This window comes from Nematolebias whitei, chromosome 15 (assembly GCF_014905685.2).
Source record: "Nematolebias whitei isolate Nwh7 chromosome 15, NemWhi1, whole genome shotgun sequence".
Taxonomy (NCBI): domain Eukaryota; kingdom Metazoa; phylum Chordata; class Actinopteri; order Cyprinodontiformes; family Rivulidae; genus Nematolebias; species Nematolebias whitei.
In genome coordinates, this window is record NC_056512.1 from 44659394 (window position 1) to 44682960 (window position 23567).

The window sequence follows — 23567 nt, forward strand, 5'->3', positions numbered from 1 at the left end:
TATATATATATACATATATATATATATATATATATATATATATATATATATACATATATACATATATATATATATATATATATAATAAAATCAATAGAACGTTGCTACTTTGTGGATTTTCACCTGCTGCGGGGGTCTCTGGAACGTAACCCCTGCGATAGCTGAGTAGAGTTGCATTTGGGTCAAAAAAATCGGACCCGGCCCCAGCTCGTAGCCATCTTTTCCTAACTCCACCCAACCCAACGAATTAACCGCAATTACAGGTCCAAAACCGAACACGCCCCCACCCCCAACATTTTAAATTAAGCTTTGACTGCTGGTCGTCGGACGCACGCGGCTGAATAAAGGGGCAGAAGATCGGAGCTGAGGGATGCTAGTCATTTCATTTCAAAGCTCATTAAATCCCTGTTTCTGCTGCATTCTGCATGATTCAGACACGGACCCTGCTCTGACATGTTCGATATTTTAGGATCTCACCCATTTGGGTCGTCGGCCGCGCGCGTCCGCTGAGTGCAGCGGCTGAATGAACGTCCATTTGGGCGATGGCTCGCTGGCAGTAGTCCATCTGAAGCTTAACTGAACATTTTACATCTTTCGAGGCCGGTGAGCGCACGGTGAAATGGCCGCATGTGGCAGGTGATAGTAGGCAAGCCATGTTGCCATATAATTGGATCGTCAGATGCGTGCGTCCGCTGATGCAATCAAAAGCCCAACACCGACCCGGCCTGCACATTATTATGGACCAACCCTAATCCGGGTCGGGCCGGGCTCCGGGTTAGAAATGACAGCTCTACAGCTGAGGGATCACTGTCCAAAGAAACCTGATGAAGAAAACAAAGTTCATGTTCAGTGACCCAGGTAAAAAATCCAGCAGTCAAGTCAGGGCCTCTGGACGGTTTCTTTGTGCTGAAACGTTTCATCTTTCATCCACAGGACTTCATCAGTCTGAGGAGCCACAACAAACTCAGTCCCATAAGCAGCACACTCACACAGTGGGCCAACCAGTTTGATGGTGGTTTCTGGATGAAGTCTTTTGGATGAAAGACGAAATGCTTCAACAAAAGAAACCGTCCAGAGGACGTGACTTTGTTGGATTTTTTTTACCTGGATTATTGAGCATGGACTTTGATGTTTGAACCACTTTGGCCATGGCAGCCTCAGACGAGTTGTCAGGGGAGAGGGCGGACTCCAGAAACCAACTTATCACCATCAAACTGGTTGGCTTAGCGTCCCAAATCACCTGTTGTCAGTGGGCAATAAAAATGGCCGTACCTCGCTTCTCCAGCTTCACCACATCTGTCTCGTATTCTTGTGTGCCGCACACTCTCAGCTGGACGTCAGGAGGGAGGTTCATGTAGTCGTGGATCTGCTGCATCATCCGCTTCAGATGATCTCCAAACGGATCCTAACGAAACAAAATAAATTCAGGACCTCCTCGCAAACACGACGGTCTGTCACGTCACAGCTGACAGTATCTTTTTTTTGTTACTACAGTTTCAAATCATCAATCTGATACAAACAGATCATTTGGCTTACAGCCTGCCGTTTCTCCACAATGTCAAACGTTTTTCTGGGTTTGGGTACGTTCTTCTTCAGCTCAGGAACACAGTTCTTAGTTGACACTATGGTTGAGTCCAAGTTAGCGCAGATCTGAAAATGAGAGATGGTGTTGGAAAGCATACTGGTAATTAATGCCCCATCCTAGATGCCAGTTTCAACAGACCTGCAGAATGTGATTCACAGCATCTTCCAGGTTCTTCATACCACCTGTCCCAGGTGAGGCTGTGAGACCCAGGATCTGTGGCAACCTCTGCTCTCCGTTCAGCTTTTTCTCCACGTAGCACCTCATTATTTTGTTGTAGACTTCCTCCTTATGGGTGTGGTGACACTCATCGATTATCAGCAGAGTTATATCTATGAAGAACCACGAATGCATCACAGGTTGGTTAGCCTCACCATCAGAACAAGATAATTAGGAGGTTCTGGATCACTGACCTGACAGCTCGGTGTGCTTCGTCTCCTCCTCGTTGATCATAGCGTTATGAAGGATCTGCGCTGTGCAGATGATGACATGTGTGCTCTGAATCACTTTCCCGAAGAAATCCTTCTCCTCGCTGTCTCCGCTCACCTTCACAAGTTTATACTGGTTTCCCAGGAAAGGCTTAAACTCGTTGGCGTAATGCTGGTTCACAAGGTGGATCTTTAGAGGAGATACATCAAAAACATCAACCTTCAGACACGAGGCTTAAAATTGGTCTGTTCACAGCTGCGCTTCCTGTTGGTTTACCATAATAACATTTTCTTCTTTGTCCTCTTTTGAATGAATGGATGCTTTATTTGAGCATGTAAATTCAGAAAATACAAATAATACTGAAGTAAAATGTAATCTCCAAATGGTCAAAAGGAGCAGGAAGACGCTCTCTTCTCTTCATCTCCATCTTCTACCAGTAGATGTGAGAGAAAATCAGACCTCCCTTTCCCCAGCGACATGCTTCAGCTCATCCTGAGGGACGTTCCCAGGCTTCAGAGAATATACACCGGTAATCCCTCTACCAAGTTCTGGGTCTGCTCTGGGGTCTCTTCCCAGCGGGACATGCCTGTAAAACCTCCAGTCAGATGGCCAATCGAACCCAACTGGCTCCTTACAACATGTGCTCCCATCCAGACGTCATCTCTTTCAGGGAAGACCCTGCATTTTTCAACACCATAATGCCAGACCACATTCTGCAGCAATCACAACATCATGGCTACGTAGGAGAAGGATCCGGGTACTGAAATGGCCAGCCTGCAGTCCAGATCTTTCACCTATAGAGAACATTTGGCGCATCATAAAGAGGAAGGTGCGACAAAGAAGGCCCAAGACGATTGAACAGTTAGAGGCCTGTATTAGACATGAATGGGAGAGCATTCCTATTTCTAAACTGGAGAAACTGGTCTCCTCTGTCCCCAGACGTCTGTTGAGTGTTGGAAGAAGAAGGGGGGATGCCACACAGTGGGAAAAATGGACTTGTCCCAACTTTTTTGGGATTTGTTGACGCCATGAAATTTGGAAACAACATATTTTTCCCTTAAAATGATACATTCTCTCAGTTTAAACTTTTGATCTGTGATTTGTGTTCTGTTCTGAATAAAATATTAGACGTTGGCACCTCCACATCATTGCATTCAGTTTTTACTCACAACTTGTTTAGTGTCCCAACTTTTTTGGAATCCGGTTTGTAAATAACATTGTGATTTCAGCAGTCAGATCCCTTCTTCCTCCCTGTACCTCTTTTTGTACCGGCTCATTGCTTTAAGATAAAAAAAACGAGCTAAAACAGCAAGTTTTACTAATTCTTATATAAAAAACATTGAACTTGTTTGATCTCTGTATACAGCTTGATGTACCTTGTGACTCTATTCTACAGTAGTAATGTGTATATAAATGATATACACATTATATTATAATGTGTATATAATGTGTATATGTACCTTATTGGCCAGGACCACCACCTTAGCGTTGGCAGTGGTCTCCAGGTGCCTTTTGGCCACATAGACAGCAGCTCTGGTCTTTCCTCCTCCTGTTGGCAGCCAAATTATGATGTTTTCTCTCTTCAGAGGTCTTTCAACCACTTCCTTCTGGTATGCAAACAGCTCAAAATCTGCCATCCTGTGCTCTCCGCCTGCTCAACAACATATACAAGCTGCAGTAATTCATCTACAGACAAGTTATTAAACTAAAAAGCCATTCTGTGAGCGCTGCTGTTTCTATCCTTTCGAAAGGAAACGAGTCTTAACTCACCAGTCAGCCTTGATGGAGGTCTGTGGGGTGTTTGTGGGTCCAGCTGAGCTGCTGGTGGAGCTTTTGATCAGCTGTGACGCTGAAACTGGGAAACGAAAATAAAAGTGGACACGTGGCCCTGCTGAGGGGGGTTCTAGTGGAGCGACACTATGACGTCATTATGCAATGACGGGGAAAAATACGGACCCAAAAGGCACTTTACAGCATTTTATCAAATAACATATCGTTCAGTCTCACATTTAAGAGTTCTAGCTGTAGACTCTTGTAGTGTCTGTCTTGTAGCTGATGTGATTTGAGTGTTGGGAACGTCCTGGGTTGGTGCGTGTTCCCTAACGGGGCCCTTCCTGTCCAAACGAAACGAAACTTGCGCAGACTGCGTCTCCTTCACTTCACGCAGTGCTCAGGTACTTTCCGAGTTCAACAAGTCCGCGTTTTAGGGGATTCTGGCTGCAGCAAATAAAAAGTTACATGATAATTAATGAGTCTTAACAGGAGTTGGCAGGAGACATTATTTCTCTGTCAAATTCAGAATTAATTCAAAATCCTGCTTCTAACCCACAAAGCTCTCAACAACCTAGCTCCATCTTATATTAAAGATCTTATTGTTCCATATTTTCCTAGCAGAGCACTTGTCTCTCCGACTGCAGGTTTACTTGTGGTTCCTATAGTTTCCAAAAGCAGAATGAAGAGCTTTCAGTTATCGTTCATTCACACTGGAGACTCAGGACAAGTGATGTCAGGTTCTTGTAGAACCAAAATCCAGTTTCTGTCCATGAGGCTGACACATTGTCCAGTTTTAAGACTGGGCTTAAGACTCTCCTTTTTGATAAATCCTATAGTCCGCTTGGTTTCCTGACCTCTTCCTTATCCTATGCTGCTATAACTACTGGAGAACATGCCCTCATTTCATCAAATGAACACTTACAAATAAATAGTTTGTATTTGTAGTTATTCGTTCTTAACACGTGATTCTGTCTTTCCTCCCAGAGAAAACCTCATGGGCTCCATCCTGGACCAGTCGTGTGTTCGTGTTCTCCTTCCTGTTCCTCTCAAACCCAGCCGGTCGAAGCAGATGGCCCCTTGACCTGGGCCTGGTTCTGCTGGAGACTTCTTCCTCATGAGGGGGTTTTTCCTCTCCACTGTCGCCTCTGTGCTCACTTGGGATGGGAGACTGAAGTGAAAATGCAAACAAATCTGTTGGCTCCTCAGATATATAATGTTAACGACTATATATATACGAATGTTTCTGTTCAGTGCCCCGAGACGACTGCGACTTGGTGCTATAGAGCCTGAACTGAATTACAAAACGTACCTGAAGCTTCTGTGGTAATCACAAACTTCAGTTTTCAAACTTCTCAATAGGAAAATATTACTTTGAAACTAAATAAAAACCAGGAGATTGTATTTCCTGTGAAAATGCAATGTAAATGCTTATTGCAGAAGAACTTGCTGAATTAGCTAAAAAAACATGCTGAAATCTAGCTGAAATAGAGGATTCAGCTTAAATTAGCAAGAAGCAAGAAAGAACACATATTTGCTGAATTATGTTTAAAAATGAGTGCAAAAATTATGAAATTTGCTAAAAAAAAAAAAGAGGTGAAAAGACAGAAACGAGCTTAAACTAGAAGGATGCAGAAAGAGCTGAAATTAGCTAAAAAAATGTGGAAGTGAATTAAAAAAATGCATAAAACTGCTGAATAGTAGCTGAATTAGCAGAAAAGGCTGAAACGTGCAGAAAAAGTGATTATTTTGAATTTCATTAACATCTGACCAGTGGTTCATGAGATATTTTGCTAACAGAGACATAGGAAAAACATAATTGCCTTCCCTGGTGGGCAATAACAAAATATGAAATGACAGAATAAGATTATAACTATTTTTAACTACACAATCCAAAAAGTGTATTTTGTGACAAACAAGAATCAACACGAAATGTAAAAGACATTTGAATCTGCTCAGTTCACGCAGAATCATCTCAGGTTTGGATTTTAACTTTACATCAACGCTTTGATTCAGATCAATCGCTGCACCAAGTTTGATTTGCTTCATTAATTTTTATAAGCAAAGCCTCACTAATTAAGTCAATCATGCTACTTCAGCATGAAATTATTGTCTGATCATTAAGTTGTGCTAAATAAAAAAGTGTTTTGCACACAGCATGTCAGTTTTGTTTTCCAGACCAGGAAAAGAGAAACTGAACATTCACAATGGATTTATAGAAACAATTAGTTTCTGTTTCATTTTACAAGAGAAACAATGTTTCAAAGCAAATACAAACTTCATCCAGTAAAACCTAAACTGGGCTTGACATTTTCTTTGGCGTACTGAATTTTTTCTTTATATAAGAGTTACATTATTAATTAATAATTATTAATTAATCCCAGACCTTGCAGTAGAAATGAGTGGATGAGAATTTTAGGCATCATCAAACTCACTGAAACATTTTTATCTGAACTCGAGGTGGAAAAGGCGCTCATTGCAAAGTATTCATCAAAATGATCAGACAGTGCAGTCTGTAGTTCTTCAGATAAATGCAGGTCTACACTCAACGTAAACAAAAGCACCTCGCTGAATCTGCTGTAAACGACACAAAATAACTTTTTACTGTAATTTCTGGACTATTGAGCGCACCTGAATATAAGCCACGCCCACTAAATAAAAATAAATACATACAAAGGCCCCGGATGTCCACGTTGCAACATATTTACACAGGAATTTTTTAAACTTCATCAAATACGTACCTGTAACATACACAAAAATGTACAGAAAATGTTTTTCTGAACTGCTGGTAACATGGCCGGTTAAAAAAAACCAGTACAGTAGCTTACCAGGAAGTCACTGATCGCCATCTTCCTCCTGTGCACTCCACCCATAGGGACACTGCGACCTGTTCAGTAATTTCAGTGGTCAGGTATTTTTTAAAATCTTTATTGATACAGGTAGTCTCGTTGAGTTACGAGGACCCACAGCTGCGAGCGACTGGACGTGACGAGGCTAAATGTTTTGGACACATGAAGCTCGTTTAAAAAAATAAAAATAAAAATCCATAAATTAGTCGCAGCATTGAATAAACCGCAGGGTTCAAAGATGGCCCCCAGTCACTTATTTTGCTAACAAGTTTTTAATTTAAGGACTTATCACCTATTGATACAAGAGTTGTGCAGATGATTAATTTTATTTAACACAGTTTTCATGACTTTGCAAGGAGTACCATTAAACAAGTGAAATTTGAAGTTCTCATTTGGATTGAAAACTAAATCAAATATATATATTATAATCTTTATTGTCATGAACAGTATTACAGTAAATGGGATTCGACTCAACAGAAAGAAGCTTCACTCGTTCTGACCTTTTGAAGGAAAAAATCTGAAATGCAGCAAAGGTGGATAGAGAGGAATACGGTATTCTTAAACCCTGAATAACGCAACACTGACATCACTTCATTAAAGTTCTTCATCATTCAAACACAAATAAAACAATCTTTCACACAATCAGAAACATTCAGCTGGATCGATCAGCTTTTGACATTTACTCCCCTGAAATAAATGGATGCGTCTCAGGAAGCACGTTGACACCGACCTATCAAACAAATAAACTAAAAAATGACGAAAAACAGGAAAAATGTAAACCGTCAAGCATCAACATCCACTATAACCTGTTTGGAGCCATAAATAAACCTAAATCATCATCTTTCCAAAAACCAAACACGTTAATGGTTTGCTTCTTTTTACCATCTTTGCATTTTCCCATAAATTTTCCACTGAATAAAGAACCAAAACAGAACTGCAACTGTATTCAGCACAAAACTATTTAGTGTAAAAAGCAATAAAAAAAAATAAAAAAATCAACTAATAGTTCAGAATCGTTACTGAAAATAAGTTTGTATTAAATGAGTTGGAATAAAATGTCGCCAGTGGAATGTTGCATCAACAGTTTTATATTTTATATATGAATAATTTAGGTTTTAAGCAATTGTTTCCTTGAAGCTCGTGACTAACAAGTTGTTTATCTTTGCACACAGGAGCTGGATTCAATCGTCAGCCGTTTGGAGGAAAAATAAACGACATCTAAACCAAAATGAGCTGCACGTTTTCTCGAACGTTGCAAAAAATCTACAATTTAATTTAAAAAAAATCAGGGCAAAACGTCCGTTTTTCACCTCACGCTTCACAAATCAGAGGTCCGAGTACTTCCAGCAGAGTGCGGCCCGTCTGAAAACCAGAACTTGACATTTGTCTTCGCTCGTGGATGTGGATGTGATGTTCAAGTGTCTGTCAGTAACTGAAGGCAACGTGGCTTTAGGTCCCGAGGTTTTCATTTTCCAGGAGAATAACGAAGGATACGCCGGCTCCTGCGACTCGTTTGAAGCTTCAGAACAGGAACGTTGTCAAAAATGACACATCTGGATTAGTCATACAGTGAATATTAGCGAGGACAGAAGCAGTTTTGTAATGTATACCTTAAACTTTGGTTCTTTCAGTGAAACATGTATATTGTAGGTTATTTTTTCACCAAGTAAAAAAAAAAAACTCAGAAAAAGGCTTAAACTGGTGTTTTTTGACATTTGAAATGCTCAGCTGGCTCCGATTTGGTTTTATTTCCACAAAGCTCCACTTTTCATGTAAAACTGACAAACGTATGCCCCTTTACCAACTCGACTTCAATACGGCGACAGCTTAATATTCCTCTCGTGATCGGCTTTCATGCTTATTTCTCAATCAGACCGCCGTCTTTCAGTTTGAAGTAGAAGAACTTCTCCAAGGTGTTGGCACTCTTGCAGTACTCGCTGTCTGGAGGGTTGTACTCGCGACAGTTGCTGATGATTCGCTGGAGGTCTGCAATAAAAAGCTTTTTGGTTACGTAGTATCGGTTCTTGAGTCTTTCTGTCATGGTCTTCAAGTCTGCAGGCACAAGAAACATTGAAACGATGAATAGCCACATACACAAAAAACTAAAACTGGGAGTTGACAAGTTTTCAGAGGGTTGCTCTCGCACCGATAGGAAAGCGGATGATCTCGTAATAATCGGGGGCATCAGATTTCTTCACGGGCTCCATGAAAGGCCAGGCATCAGGATGAGTCTGTTGAAAAGATGGAATAAAGTCCACATCAATTTCAGAGATTATGTTTTTACTTTTGTTTTTAGGAAATATGTAAAAATTCACCCTTTCAGCTTTGCATCAACACATTTTAAGAACATTGTGATGGTGTTTTTGGAAAATGGGTTTGAGAGGAAAAAAATAATAATTCTTCAGAATCAGAAACAGCTTTATTGTCATTGCACAGTTAATACAGCGAAACCACGGTACGCTCCATACAGCCGTCCGGAAGATGGACGGAGGCTGCAGCTTCTAAGAAGCGCTGCCCTTTTTGCTTAGATTTAAAAAAGGGGAGAGAGCATCAGGAGAGAGGTATAAAAAAAAGATCTCTCTCCCTGTGTCCTTGACGGAGCACAGTTTGAGGCATGAAAAAAATTACCACAGCAAAGCAACATAAACAGACATAAAACATATGTGTGTGTGTGGGGGTCCCAGCACGGCTGCAGGTGAGCGACGCAGCCATTTGGCGGCTTCGCATCTCCCAGGTTGCTGCGCCAGGTGAGAGTCCAGCGGAGGCACCACGGCACAGTCCAGATCTCCCCCTCAGCCATAGTCCTGATAAGAGGTGTTTGTTTATCAGCCAGCTCGGTTGAGCTCTGTCACAGGTGCACGACCTTAGGAAAGGGAGTGGGGAGGGAGCGTCTTGTTTCCATAACATCCGCCTTCCAAGGCCGGGTCCAGATTCAGATATCGAGTGCTGCCAAGCTCGGCACATCCTCCACACATTCCAGGCAGCTTTTAAACAGCTGCTGATTAGGGGTGTAACGTTACACGTGGGTGTATTGAACTGTTTCGGTTCGGTCCACGTGCGTACCGTTTCAGTTATTTTCTCACTCATTAAATTTTATTAACGAGTTTATGCGCTGTGGAACTAAAGTTCCTAAGCGTGTTTCAGCACGGCGCTATTATCTTGCAGCACGCGCAGCATTAGCAGCCTAGCATGTCGTTGCGGTCTCCTGTTTGGGAACATTACGTCTTTCTTGTTAAAAGACAAGTGAACAAATCCAAAGCTGTGAGTCGACGTCGTTTCACGGAGAGTGGATCTGCAGCAGCAACACGTCGAACTTGTCAACTTGAAACGACATCATCCGAACGTGAACGTCTCTTCTAGCAGCTCGGAGCAAAGATCAACAACAGCATCATTTAAACAACCGTTATCAGGTAGTTCAGGTCGGTCCAGAGCAATAACACAAGCTGTAGGAGGTTTTAAAGCTCTGGATCTACGTCCGAATGTTGTTGATGCGTCGGCTTTAAAGTTATTGAGCCCCAGTACAACATCCCATCACGTCATCACTTCAGCCAGACAGTTGTAGCAGCACTTTATGAAAAAGATAAAACTGATATTGTCAACAAGCCCTGGACCAGATTAAAGTCCTGCCCCGATGATGATGAACGAGAGATTCAACCTCCTCATAACAAATGATGTCCGTTCAAAAGAGGTATTGCTTATTGTATTATTATGATCTCATTAACTTATTAACTCTTTTTTTTTTTTTAACCTCTTTGTGTTTTATTTCCAGTCTGGGACAGAGACAGCAGCTGAGTCTTCTTTCTCTTCAGTGAAATCCACCAGAGATCACCTCCAGTCTGTGATGAGTGAAGTCTGAACTCTTCCAGGGACCTGTCCCACCTGTGGGAGCAGGTCCAAGATGTTCTGAGTAACGAGGCCAAATGCAGCCACTCTGTAAAATCATCAAAGCTCTGCCTCTTTATTCCTGCTACTGTTGTTAGTGAGAGGTTTCCTCCACCGCTGGAGATGATGTCACTGCAACTAGATCTGAGCTTTTGGCACAAAATGTGGACAAGTTGGTCTTTTTGGCCAAAAACTTAAAACTTTATTAGTTGGATTGTGAACGGTCTGTTGCTGCTTGTTGTTCTGGTTCTGACTGTTATTGCATTTATTAAGATTTTTATTATTTTTAGTATACTTTATTTATTGTAAAGAGTGCCTTTTATTTAAAATATCATCCAAATGGGTCACTGTTACTTATTTTTATACAAACATATTGTTTACTTGGCATATTTTCAAAATAAACGTTTTGTCAGTCTTTATTTTGGCCTTTTTTTTTTTACTGAAAATGACCCGAACCGAGCCCTCGCTGAAACTGAACCGAACTGAAATGTGATTTTAGCGTACCGTTACACCCCTAATGCTGATGTTTCAGAATTTGGAAAAATTCTTAAAACACCACCAGTGTTCCCCCTACCATTACACAGCAGGGCGCCTCGCCCTGTCAATAGAAATGAACCCCCCCGCCGACACGGAAGTAGCGCTAAGCTAGCAACGCGTAATACAGATGCACTAACTAAAACGCTACAAGTAGCTCCCCGATTCCTCCCTCATGCTGAGATGGTGTCATGTACACTATTGCCGCAGCTCTAACATCAAGGTCACAAATCAAGGTCAAAGGTTGAACAAGGTCTTCTTTCCAGGCCGTTGCTATAGATTGCTGTAGAACAGCTTTCTGAAAGGCGTCAAATGTGCCGTCGACTCTTGTTCTTTACAGATCATGCGAGCTTTATGCTTCAGGTTTCCTGTTTTTGGTGTGTTCATGGCAGGATTACAGCGCCATCTACAGGCTTGGCATTGTTAATTCAACATTTTGGTTTTCTGCATTTCCATGTGGATGAAACCATTTTAAGAAAGGATGCCATGTTTTATAAAATATTTTGAGAACTAAATTGAAAAATTGTTGTGGAAAAGATTGTGCGTGTGGGCAAAGCCCAAGTTTGTGTGGATTTCTCTACAGGCGACTAACCTTTATTTGAGCCAGAAGGTTCTTCAACATATTGTACAGAACATCAGGGTCCTTAACTTCTTTCCTACAAAACATGTTAAACAACACATAACTGTTAAACAACACATAACTGGAGATGGTGATTCATGATAATGCCAAAAGTTGAAGGAGAAAAAAATAGGACGACTGTTTACCCTTTGTCCTTGTTACTGGATTTCCAGCCCGTCTCTCCTGGAAAATATATAAAATCTTGTAAATAATCCAGTGATTCATTTAAATTTAGCTCTCAGTTTCTATAATCCACTCACGTATTCCCGGGATGCTCTCCACTGGGATCTGCCGCACTCCTTCTTTGAAGCAGGTCAGACCGGGGTAGACCTTCCTGATCTGACTCTGTTTTTTCTCAATCAGCTTCTTAATAATCTATCAAATCACAACGAGTTAAAATAAATTTAAAAAAAAAAGCCACAGCACAAGAACATTTCTTAGCTGTAACACGTTAATGTCACATCCTTACATACCTCCTTCTGTCTCTTAATGATATGAGAAAGCTCAGTGTAAGGGATTTTAGGGTTCAGCTCACACTCCATGAGGGTCGCTCCTTCGTAGTCTTTGATGTATCCCAGGTACCGACTCTTGGGCACTTTAATGTCTTTGGAAAAGCCCTGCAGAGATAAAAGAAAACATGTTTACAGGAGAGGGGTGGACGGAGGCACAGATAAATGTTGCGTCTGCAGTACCTGCTTCTTGAAGTAGCCTATGGCGTACTCGTCGGCGTAAGTGAGGAAATACAGAATGTTGTGTTTAATGTGGTACTCCTTCAGATGGTTCATGAGGTGGGTGCCGTAACCCTGCAAGAGACCAAACAGACAGAAATATGAACAAGTAACGAGGACTTGCAGTGAAAACTGCTTTTATTCATGCACTTGTCAACCCGTTTATCAAACAGTAAAAATACGCGGTAATGTGGATGCACATTAAATAAAAACAAAAAGGTCTTAAGGGAAAAGTTAAACAATTGATCCAGATGTGGTAGAACTGTTGGATACGAGTACCTTCACTTGCTCGTTGGATGTGACGGCACAGAAGACAATCTCAGTGAAGCCCTGAGTGGGAAACATCCTAAAACAGATGCCTCCAATGACGCGGCCATCTTTAATGAGGGCGAGGGTTTTGTGCTTCCTGTGAACAAATGGAAGACACTGAAGGTCTGGCACGATGTCACGTGTGAATAAACAACATCTGCTTACGGGTCGAACACCAGTCGGGTGATGTACTCTTTGGGCATTCGAGGTAACTGATGAGAAAAGACATTCTGGAGGCCGACCAGCCACATCAGGATCTTCTTGTTGGACTTCTGGGAAAGGGAGTTTCCGATAACGTGGAACTCTATGATGCCCCGTCTCTCCTCCAGCCTGGCGGTCTCATCTCGGGCAGCGTTAGGCGTCAGCAAATTTGTCTACCAACATAAACTTTCAGTTAGACACAATAATGAATGCCCCTTGAACCTAAATAACAAATTTAAAACTGCAGCCATTTGTTACAGAGTAAATGTGCAACAGCGCTCGCTGACTTTATGAAGCTGCAATGTTGGCACAACGTTTAAACTTTTAGAAAATGTCTCCAAGCGTAGGAGCACATCACTGGCACAGGCGATTCTCAATCACCGGCCATTTTTAATGGTATGTTGGTCAGAAGACTGTGATTAATACGTTTTATTGGCATATTTAATTGTGAAATTCCTCCATTATTACCCCCTTCTTCCTTTCCAGATGGCGGGGGTTGCTGGTGCCCATGTCCTGCTATCAATGTGCGAGAGGTGGGGGGGCCCAGAGGACAGGCCCCCAGTCCATCACAGAGACAAACAATTCACACTTTCACCTACAGACAATTTAGAGTTACCAATCAGCCTAACACGCATGTGTGAAGAAAATATATTTACTGATCTGCTTCCTGACACACTGCAATATTCTATGTCTTAAACAATATTATTTTACTGTACATTTCATAATTCCTTCACTTTATTAGGTCCCCAAAGGGCAATTCATTTACAGGAAGTAGTGGTGAAGATGACAGCCAGCACATTCATACAAACTTTAAACATGACAAAATGAATAAAAACAGGGTAAAAAGTACATTTCAAACAAGATTAATAATACATAAAAATTAAAAAAATAAGAGTCGGACTGCAATAATTCAATAGCAGCCTTAGGTCAAGGCATTAAATCTATATTTTGTTTAAAAACACAATGACTCTGGGGATGACAGATTTCTTTAATCTGTTTGTTCTACATCTAGGTAGACCATATCTTCTGCCTGAAGGAACAACATTGAACTGAGTGTGTAGGAGATGGGTGGACTCCACCTAAATTGTTTTGGCTTTAGATACTGACCTGGACTTAAATAGGTCCATGATGTCATTCTAGGTAGTCTAGACAAAAGGGCCTTCTCCTACTCCGCTCCTGTTTCCTGGAATATCTTACAAAAAGATCTGAAGCTCTCGACCTTTGACCTCTCTAAGCGGCTTTAAGAATCTGTTGAACACCTGACAGGGACCAATGCAGACATGTTCCTGTTTTTAGTTTTATACATTCGCCTTAGAATCCAGCTGCTTTTACTACTTTTTTGCATCTTATTTTAATTTGTAAAAAAATAAATCTGTATGCCTCTTTTATAACTGTCCACTGTTGTAGCAGTTGTCATGATTCTTTGTTAAATCAGGTCTCTCTTGTAAATGAGTCCTCGAGGCTCAATGCGATTAACTTGTCTAAATAAAGGTTGAATGAAAAAATAAAATAAAATCAATTGAATCCCAATAATTTTTCCGCATTCTTTGATAACACCCTGTAAGCGATTACATTTTTTTTGTTTTAAAGTTCAACAACCCAAACCAGCAACGAAATAAAAATATGAGGACCGATTCAATAAAACAGCTGTAAAACATTTTCATAAAAATGCAATCAACATTTAAGCTCCTCAACTTCTGGAGGACATGCATCCTCTGGTGGGCTGTCCAGCAGATTCCAGCACCCTGGGACTCAAATGCCAATTTTTTGTCCATCACTGCGCCCGGGTGTTTGTGTTCTTGCACCTCTTCCACTACCTGACCCTGAATGGAAACAGGAGAGGGCAGAAGCTTCCTAACGTCCATGTTCATCACTTTTGTTTTTGATGCGTCAACGTGCAGGAAGGATGACCGGCACCACTCCACAAAGTCCTGCAGGACGTCGTCTGGGCCTGCTGGAACATCGCCATTAAGTAGACACGTGATAATTGAGTCGTCGGCAAACTTTAATGTGATGATTCTCATGGTGACTTTGGCGCATGTTTGTATAAAGAACAAACAAAGGTGATAAAATGCATCCCTGAGGCACACCTGTGGAGGACACCACAGCATCATTTTGACCCGTTTGTTAAAAAGCCACATGGTCAGGGCAACACTGCATGATTTTAGTCTCTGTGGGGCTGAATGTTCTTTATTGGACTCGGTGTCATTCTGACATGAATGGTGCGTTAGCTGATGCTTCTGGTTTGTAGAATGATGAGGCCAAGTCGCAGCTGGTTAGGGATGCTCATCACCTCCCCAACACCAGTAAGAAACTTTGAGAATGTTTTCATTTTTCTCCTGGACTCGGACAAGTTCGGTTGGTCACACAGAGCTGAGACGAGGGAGGGGGGCCCCTTGATGAGTTTTTTTTTTAAACTAACGATTTCAGTAAGTTAGAGCAGAACCCCTGGGGCCAAGGCATTAGGAGTCTGTACTTGTGATGCGCTGACTTTCTGTGAGTCTGACTGTTCTCCAGAGCTTTGTAATGAATTTGATGACGTCTACACCCGATTGTCCGAGAATCTTTTCTTTTCTACGACAGTTGTTTTTGGTCTGTGGGAGGAAACCGGCGTCCCCCAGGTAACTCCAACTGCCAACTCCACCCAGAGCGGTGCCAGGCTGGGATTTGATCCAGCAACCTTCTTGCTGAGGCAAAAGCTCCACCGTCTGCACCATCGCGCCACACCAACCTTTATTGTGCATCACATTTAAAATGAGCGTTTTTAAAATGCGTTTGCAAGATAAGCCATAATCAGTCAACACAGAAATGTCTAGATCTGTTTTTGTATTTCAGTTTTACAGTTTTTAGAAAAAGATCACGAGATTACCACATACCAGTGTTAGTTCAGAAACCTGATAAATGCAGATAATCAGTTTACAATTGTATCACAGCTCTCTGACTCATAACTAAACTAAAGTTTTCCACCTCTAGCATTTAGCCTCCAAACATTCCTTTATGTATGAGTCAGACATTTTTCTGCAATTATTAAAGTGGCTTTGAATAAAGTTAATTCAATTCAATTCAGTTTTTTTTATAAAGCGCCAAGCCACAACAGAAGTCATCCCAGGGCTCTGAACAGAAATGTTCATGTTTGCAAAATAAGATGACATCATTTATCTGAGGAGCTGTCAGGACAGTCAGATGTTTGTCCTTTGTTCAATGTGCAGGAAGAGTTTATCACTTACCGGCAAAGCACAAAGTGACGCCTTAAAATCATAATCAGTCCTATTTCAGGAAGTACTACTTCGAAACAAAGAAAACAGTAAATCATGCCAAGTTTCTTCGTGATTTTTAATTTTTTTTTGTTTGTTTTTTGCTTCGTTGTCACACGATGACTCATTCAATTACAAAAAGCTTCGTAGACTGAGGGAATGAATTCACAATAAGCCTGTTGTTTTGTTACATTAGGCCCTTTGTTTCTCTCGGTTCATCAAAAACTCGTTTTTTTAAGTCGTGCCATCAAATTCTCAAAGAAAACTAAAAGTTAGAAAATAGTCTGTGAAACAGCAACGTGACTCCCAAAAAGCTTTTGGATAAAGTTGCATTTGGAGTACCTGCTTCTTGTGGTTTTGCTTTCTCCCATTTTTGTCAGATCTTTTCTACAGATTGTTTCTTAAATCTGAATTTCTTCTGTTCAGCGTTCGTCAGTATCTTTGTACTCCCTGATCAAAGATACACCACGTCTCCAGGCAACACTGACCTTCAGCCTCCCTGGAATTATTTATTCTCGAGCACTTACACAGGAGCACAGTGTTTCGTGTATTCTTAGTTTAACGGTTTTCTTGGATCTTATTACTGTTTTTCTTTACAATTTATAATTTTTGCTGGATGTAACTGGGACCCTCTGTACACAATTTCATTCCATCACATGTACCACATGTGATGCGAATGACAATAAAGAACTTGACTTGAAACATTTTACAACAAGGTTTGGCAGATTAAAAGTAAAATATTTTGGACATCTAAGTTCTGATGATACTGGACAACGGGTTTCCAGCTTTGAAAAGAGCTTATTGTTACTGTACTCTACAAACAAATCTTCTATATATAAAGTCAGTTGAATTATTAAAGAATAAAAGATTTGAAAGATGTCGAGGTTTAGTCAAGTGAAACATTTTCCTTCACAACTTGTATGGAAGCGTGTGGCATGGAGGCTGCACAGCTGCAGAAAGAAAAGCTCTGCAGAGAGTGGTGAAGGCTGCACAGAAGATGTTGGAGTCAGCCTCCCCACCATCACAGACATCTACACCTCCAGATGCAGGAAGAGAGCCACCTGCATCATGAAGGACCACACTCACCCAGCACACACACTTTTTGCCCCATTCCCCTCAGGAAGGAGGTTGAGGAGCATTAAGTGTAGAACTACTAGACTGAGGAACAGCTTCTACCCTGAGGCTGTTAGACTCATGAATCTCTAACCAGAATAATCACTTTATTGTTGATATGTGCTGCTGATCTCATGCTGCTGATTTATGTCATGCTGCTGTGTTCATACGTACTCATCTGCTCGTGCTGCTGTTCAGCGTCTTGTTTTTGTACCATTAGCGTTTAGTGTATTCTTAGTTCATATCTTGGATCTTATTACTGTTTTTCTTTACAATTTATATTTTTGTTGGATGTAACACAATTTTAATAAAGACAAATAAAACCAGACAAATATAGAAACTTTGACTTTGAAAGTGGCCAAGATGCTCATTCACCCTGGAGACTACATTTACAAAAGAATGATGCATGTTTCTACATTTGCTTTAAGGGACTCACCTCAGGTCCGAGCATGGCGGCAGGGTCAGTGATGGTCATCATGACTTCGTTCACCAGCTCCATGGGAATATCTCCCATCACACGAATCCGCTTGGCATCTTCTAGTGTCAACGCCTCGGGCAGTTTGCGTTTTTCCCCTACACATGTCAGGGATGTCTTTCAGATCAAAGCAATAGAAACAAGCTCCTTTGTGCATTAAAAGTTATAAAAATATATAAACCGAGCCAACAGAAGTATTTTCACATTTGAGTTTGGACTGCACGAGACAGTTGAAGGTACGAGACGTGAAGCTTCGCTGTGACTCGCGCAGGAAGATACAGATGTGGGAACTGACCTGTGACGGGCTCTACGCCGCCGGCGTCCCCGCTGCCCAGAGTTGAGCTGCTGCTCAGACATTTTGACAAAGCAGAAGAGCCCGGCACTGAAGCCGGACTGATCCCTGAAACGACAAGACTCGATTATGAACCGCTCAACTACCAGAAGATCTTAGGTCCCGCATCAGATTATTGAGCTGGGTTTATATTTACTATTTTAATTACCGTATTTTACGCCAACACGTTGCACCGCCCTATAAGTCGCATCAGTCCATATTTGTCTAATAAAGTGGAAAAATCCATAAATATGTGGCTTCGCCGTATACGTTGCATATATTATGCGTCACCGCAGACAACCCAGAAATGTGGGTCGGTGTGAAATTTGCCAAATGGCGGCTGCGGGCATGTGCACGTGTGGACTTTAACGAGAATTTAACCAGATTAACACTTAAAAACAATTGTTTGCTCAAAATTACAGTAAAGGTGTGTCTCAGTCTAACGTTTGCTTAATAAATGCACTTTATGGTCAAATCAGCTGCATGTCAAAAGCTGATGCGCGGAAGTAAACGCGTGCACGCAACGAGTCGCTGTGCCAATTTAACAAGCTAAATGCCTAAAAACAATTATTTGTTTGCTCGAAATTATAGCAAAGGTGTGTCTCAGCTGAACTATTCCTTAAAAACATGCACTTTAATGGTCAAACCAGCTGCATTTCGCCGGGGTGGTGCAGCTGGTTTGACGGTTCCGAGCAGAACGAAGGTGGGGGTACTAAGGCAAGCCGATTGTGTCATTAATAGCTGGTGAAGATTCTCAGTCATCCAGGACATGGTAAATTTAAAAAAGCTAAAGAATACAACAATAAAGTATAAAGTATAATAAATAAAGTCCAGTTGTTTTTGTCTTGAACTTTTTTGAATTTGTCATTATAGACTTTTACCTATTACATGACGCAACGGAATGCCTTACATACATTTGGGGAGTGGTGGCGCAGAGGTTAGAGAGGTGGGCTTGTGATCCGAAGATCGCCGGTTCACGCCCCGGCCCCGACAACATCAAAATTGTGGGTGGGGTAGGTGAAACACTCATACTTGCCCCCACCCTCATTCGCCCCACTCTGGGCCCATGAGCAAGGCCCTTAACCCCCACCATGTGCTCCCTAAACAGGTCTCTCTTGAAAATGAGTTCTCGTGGCTCAATGAGACTAACCTGGATAAATAAAGGCTAAAAAAAAAAAAAAATAAATAATACTGATAATACTACTCGCTGCCATCTAGTGGTTGAATGTGGTACTGTTAAAAAAAATTCTGTCAGAATGAATGAAAATGGTCATATCTCAGCCAAAAACTGGTTTATAAATATGGGGAAAAAATCCATAAATATGTTGCTTGGGCCTATAATAAAGTAATGAATTAATAAAGTATTTTTGAATTGAATTGAATAAGGTCTTTGTTTTCTTTGTGAAGGTTCTTACTGGCACACAAATTTTTTTACATTTTCAACTTAAACATTCTGCACCCCTACGAGTGAACTTCAAATAAATTAAACAACTGTTTAATATTACAATATGCATTTTCTTTTATGTGGAGTTCTTGTCTTGCCACCTGTCTGATGTCCCATCTGAGAGCCGTCTGAGGCAGGCTTGGTGAAGTCCGCTTCCCAAATAGGCGAATTCTCACCGTAGATTTCCTCCTCCAGCATCGACAAAAATCTGAAAACACACATGCGCAAGATCTTAATGAGACAATCAGAATATTTAAGATTTAATTAATATATCACTAAACAAGTTAGGATTCAATGTGCAATGAGACTCATCTGATTCCATTGACGACCATCAGATCATCATACCAACACTTATTCTCCAGGGACTGATGCTAACCGGCCAGAGGAACAGCTCCAAACCAAAGCTTGTCAGCTCATGTCCCGCTGAGACTCACGCTGCAGGATACGCCATGGATCCGTGGGGAGTTTGGCAGCTGATGTGTCTTTCTGTTTTGTCTCAGGAGGACGGCGAAGACGTTTATATAATTGGATTCATGATAGCAGGGTTTCTGCTTTCTGGCATCGACCGATTCCTGTTATCGGCTATTAAGGAAGACGGCGGCAGCAGTTTCAGCCATGGCAAAACTGCCGTCTGTCTGAAGGTTTGGTTCGTGCTTCGAGAACTCAAAATCAGCTGAATTACGAGCTAAACCGTACGATGGGAAGCGATTTGTGAGAATCACGGGCCACCTGCAGCTTTTGGGACTCGCCAGCATGTTGGAGACAAACTTGGAGGAGCCTCGTAAGCACGGACCAGTGGAATGCCCAGTAATCTGGCCATTTGGATTGAAAGTACCAGCAGGACTCAAGGCTGACAAGAAAAAAACAGTCTGCCTGAAAAAAAGAAAACTTATCAAATGTCTCCTGGGACATGTGTAAACTAAGGAAAAGCTTCATCTATCACACCCACGCAAACTTCTGTGGAGGCTTATCAGAACTGTGCCGGCTGACCAACATCTCATCAGGACTATGGAGCTACCCGGAAGTGCTTCATGGACACATCTCACCATTCATATGTAACGTGTCTGTAAATGTGCTGCTGGTAGAGTTTGTTGATGTTTTCAATCATGTCCTGATAGGACAAGGTGTGAAGAGATCTTTTTTTGTAACGTCACAATCCATCCTCATGGACTTTTACCCTTTTCTATCTAAAAGAATTCTGAAAAAGGATAAGTGGCCGCGCTCCAGTAGCAGCAACGTGCACTCCGCCCATCTGTCAGACGATTGTACGAACATAATTTCAATGTATTTCGGTACAACGATAATAAAGCTTATTCTGATTCAACTCCCACGCACACCCCCACCCTCCGTTTTTCTCTACCAGTATGTGCAGCCATCAGCTTATCGGTGCCAGTTTAGGAGATCCACTCTTACTTGGGAAAGTGTGTGAGGATAAGTGTGCGTTTCTCCGGCAGCAGCTTGTCCTTCTCCACTCTGAACTTCTCCAGGAGCTGTCGTCGAGTGACGGTGAAGATGGATTTGAGAAGGTTTCGTCCAAACACGTGAGTGGTTTCGTAGCGCGGCAGGCTGTCGTTGCTTTGTGGGACGTGGCAGTAGCACAACCACCTAACAGCCCCACAGAGTGGACATGAAACTGCTGTTACATCACAAGTGGGTGCAGAAATAAAGAATAAATGCACGTGCTTTCCTTACTAACACACCTGGTGTAGTCCACTTTGTAAGCCGCTGCGTCATCTTTCTGGGTCCGCTGGCGGTACTGTGTTGGGGTCTCCAGCTTCCAGTAATTTAAGCATAAAAGAAACATCTTTGACAGTTCGAACATGGTCTGCCTCTCCTTTGGCGGCAGGTGGCTGAACTTATACTGGACAAAATTCAAAACGCCCTGCAGGGAAAAATAATTAAACGGTAAAAAACAGTAGTTTGTGCTAAAAAAGGATCAACTTTAGGTCATGGTCTGGATATGTTTCATGTTGACCTGCTCAATGTTGGGCTTTTCGAAAGGTGGGCTTCCAAGGGACCTCTCTACAACCGGCTGGCTCATCTGTAGGATGCATTTCCTCAAGAGCTAAAATAAAGAGCAAAGTAAAAACTAAATAAAAGTGCCCCATCGTGCATGACTCCAGAACACCGGCCGTGTGACAAAACCTTCAGTTACCTTGAAAAGGTAGAAGTAAACTTGTTTTGTATCGGTGTCCTCCTCTTTGTGCACAGACATGAAGAGGTTCTCCACATCTACCACCATCCCCAACAGCCTGTTAATCTCATCCTCAGACACGTTCTCCAGATGTGACACGTGATCAGCTGTGAACGAAGCAAAGAATGAATAAATAGATAATAATCAGACATAACGTGCTGAACAAGACATTATCTGAACATTCTACGCCAGTGGGGGTTCCACAGTTTTTGCTAAGTATTTTGGGTCTCTCAGATAATTGTGGACGTCTGAGCAAGACACAAAATATAAAATTAGAAGAATCTGTGTGCCGACCAGCACAGACGTGGAGGAGCAAACTCAAACCAGTTCTGAACAACATAAAGCAGAGAAACCCACGGCAGCATTGATAGTTCCTCACAAGCTGTGGTACTCGTGTCATATCTTTGTTCAGCTTTTGTTTAGAACTACCATCTAAAGCAAATTCAGCACTGGCTCTCCTCAGGGATGTGTGCTGAGCCCCCTCCTGTTCACTCTGCTCACGTATGATTGTGCAGCTACCCATCCAGGCTGTCACATTGTAAAGTTTGCAGATGATGCAGCGGTGGTGGGATGCATCACAAACAATGATGAGTCCAGCTACAGGCAGGAGGTGGAACACCTGGAGGGCTGGTGCAGAGAGAACAACCTTCACATCAATGTGAAGAAGATGAAGGAGATGATTGTGGACTTCACAAGGAACAAACACACCTACACCCCCCTGAACATAAGAGGATCTGCAGTGGAAGATGTCTCCAGCTACAAGAACTTGGGTGTGCACCTGAACAACAACCTCAGCTGGAGCAACAACACCACCAGCCTGATGAAGAAAGGTTTTCAGGATTTTCCTTCTTCAGGGGTCGCCACAACGAGTCATCCTCCTCCATCTCACTTAGCTTAGATGAACTCGCATATTAGTTTAGATCAAAGTGTTTTACGTTGGACGCTCTTCCTGACACAACCTGGTTGGTGGTTTTAATATTGATTCGATTTTTATGAAACCGTTTTATTGAGTCTCCTTTAACTTTCACCTTCATCTGTTGGTCTGGACTTCTGACATGCAAATACAGGAACAAACTCTCGGGATTTTCAGAATGTGCAGCAAAACTGCTGGCATGGACCTACGGAACCTCGCTGACCTACACAAGGTGAGGTCAGTGACCAAGGCCAGGCTGATTCTGGCAGATCCTGATCATCACTCCGCGGTGAGTTCAAGTTGCTTCCATCTGGACGCAGGTATCTGCTGCCCAGATGTGGAACGAACAGACTGAAAAACTCATGTATCCCTCTAATGACCAGGCTTCTCAATGAACGATGATTTCTGTTGTTTTAATGTCTAGTATTGATGTTCTGTGTGTCGACTGACTGTGAAACAAACTGGCCTTTGGGGATAATAACGATTCGTGAACCTTCACCGTTTACCCGGGTTTGGGACTGGCACATAAGATACACCGACTCGTACTCCCTAGTAGCCGGTTTCTCAGCCTTTCCTGTTAATTTTGGCTATTCGCCTATAATTTCAAATGCCACGTGGAGGAAACAAAACCGTGCACGTCACCTCATTAACACACTGGAAACATCCTGATGTGGAGTTAGAATTTAACTAACAGAGGCACGTCGCTGTACGAATGGGAGGTTTTTAGAAGTTGAAAGACCTGAAGTGAAACATGTGACTGACCAGGAACGACTTGAATCAAACCAAATACTGAAGCAGCGTTTCAGAATACTATGTGATCACTGCACTGGTGTGTGTTGATCAGTGAGGGTGTTGATCAGTGTGTGTGTTGATCAGTGTGTGTGTGTTGATCAGTGTGTGTGTGTTGATCAGTGTGTGTGTGTTGATCAGTGAGGGTGTG

At 42.0% G+C, this 23567-nt stretch overlaps 2 protein-coding genes across 2 annotated transcripts in view; both read right to left on the reverse strand.

The window, feature by feature from the left end:
- dhx58 (DEXH (Asp-Glu-X-His) box polypeptide 58) overlaps positions 1-3830 on the reverse strand; it is a 7625-nt gene extending 3795 nt beyond the window's left edge. The window contains exons 1-6 of the mRNA XM_037689271.1: positions 3782-3830; positions 3472-3662; positions 1996-2200; positions 1724-1914; positions 1537-1650; positions 1273-1405 (exon numbers count right to left, since the gene is read on the reverse strand). Of these exons, the coding sequence (XP_037545199.1) occupies positions 1273-1405; positions 1537-1650; positions 1724-1914; positions 1996-2200; positions 3472-3648 (820 nt within the window). The 5' untranslated portion in view covers positions 3649-3662; positions 3782-3830. The remainder of the gene's footprint in view (positions 1-1272; positions 1406-1536; positions 1651-1723; positions 1915-1995; positions 2201-3471; positions 3663-3781) is intronic.
- A 4504-nt stretch (positions 3831-8334) lies between these two features.
- The window catches only part of kat2a (K(lysine) acetyltransferase 2A), a 17890-nt gene continuing 2657 nt past the window's right edge, over positions 8335-23567 (reverse strand). The window contains exons 3-18 of the mRNA XM_037689270.1: positions 21676-21821; positions 21496-21585; positions 21221-21402; positions 20934-21125; positions 19622-19728; positions 18041-18145; positions 17707-17843; positions 12868-13076; positions 12673-12799; positions 12358-12468; positions 12139-12282; positions 11926-12040; positions 11812-11848; positions 11639-11702; positions 8777-8861; positions 8335-8682 (exon numbers count right to left, since the gene is read on the reverse strand). Coding sequence (XP_037545198.1) covers positions 8489-8682; positions 8777-8861; positions 11639-11702; positions 11812-11848; positions 11926-12040; positions 12139-12282; positions 12358-12468; positions 12673-12799; positions 12868-13076; positions 17707-17843; positions 18041-18145; positions 19622-19728; positions 20934-21125; positions 21221-21402; positions 21496-21585; positions 21676-21821 — 2045 coding nt within the window. The 3' untranslated portion in view covers positions 8335-8488. The remainder of the gene's footprint in view (positions 8683-8776; positions 8862-11638; positions 11703-11811; positions 11849-11925; positions 12041-12138; positions 12283-12357; positions 12469-12672; positions 12800-12867; positions 13077-17706; positions 17844-18040; positions 18146-19621; positions 19729-20933; positions 21126-21220; positions 21403-21495; positions 21586-21675; positions 21822-23567) is intronic.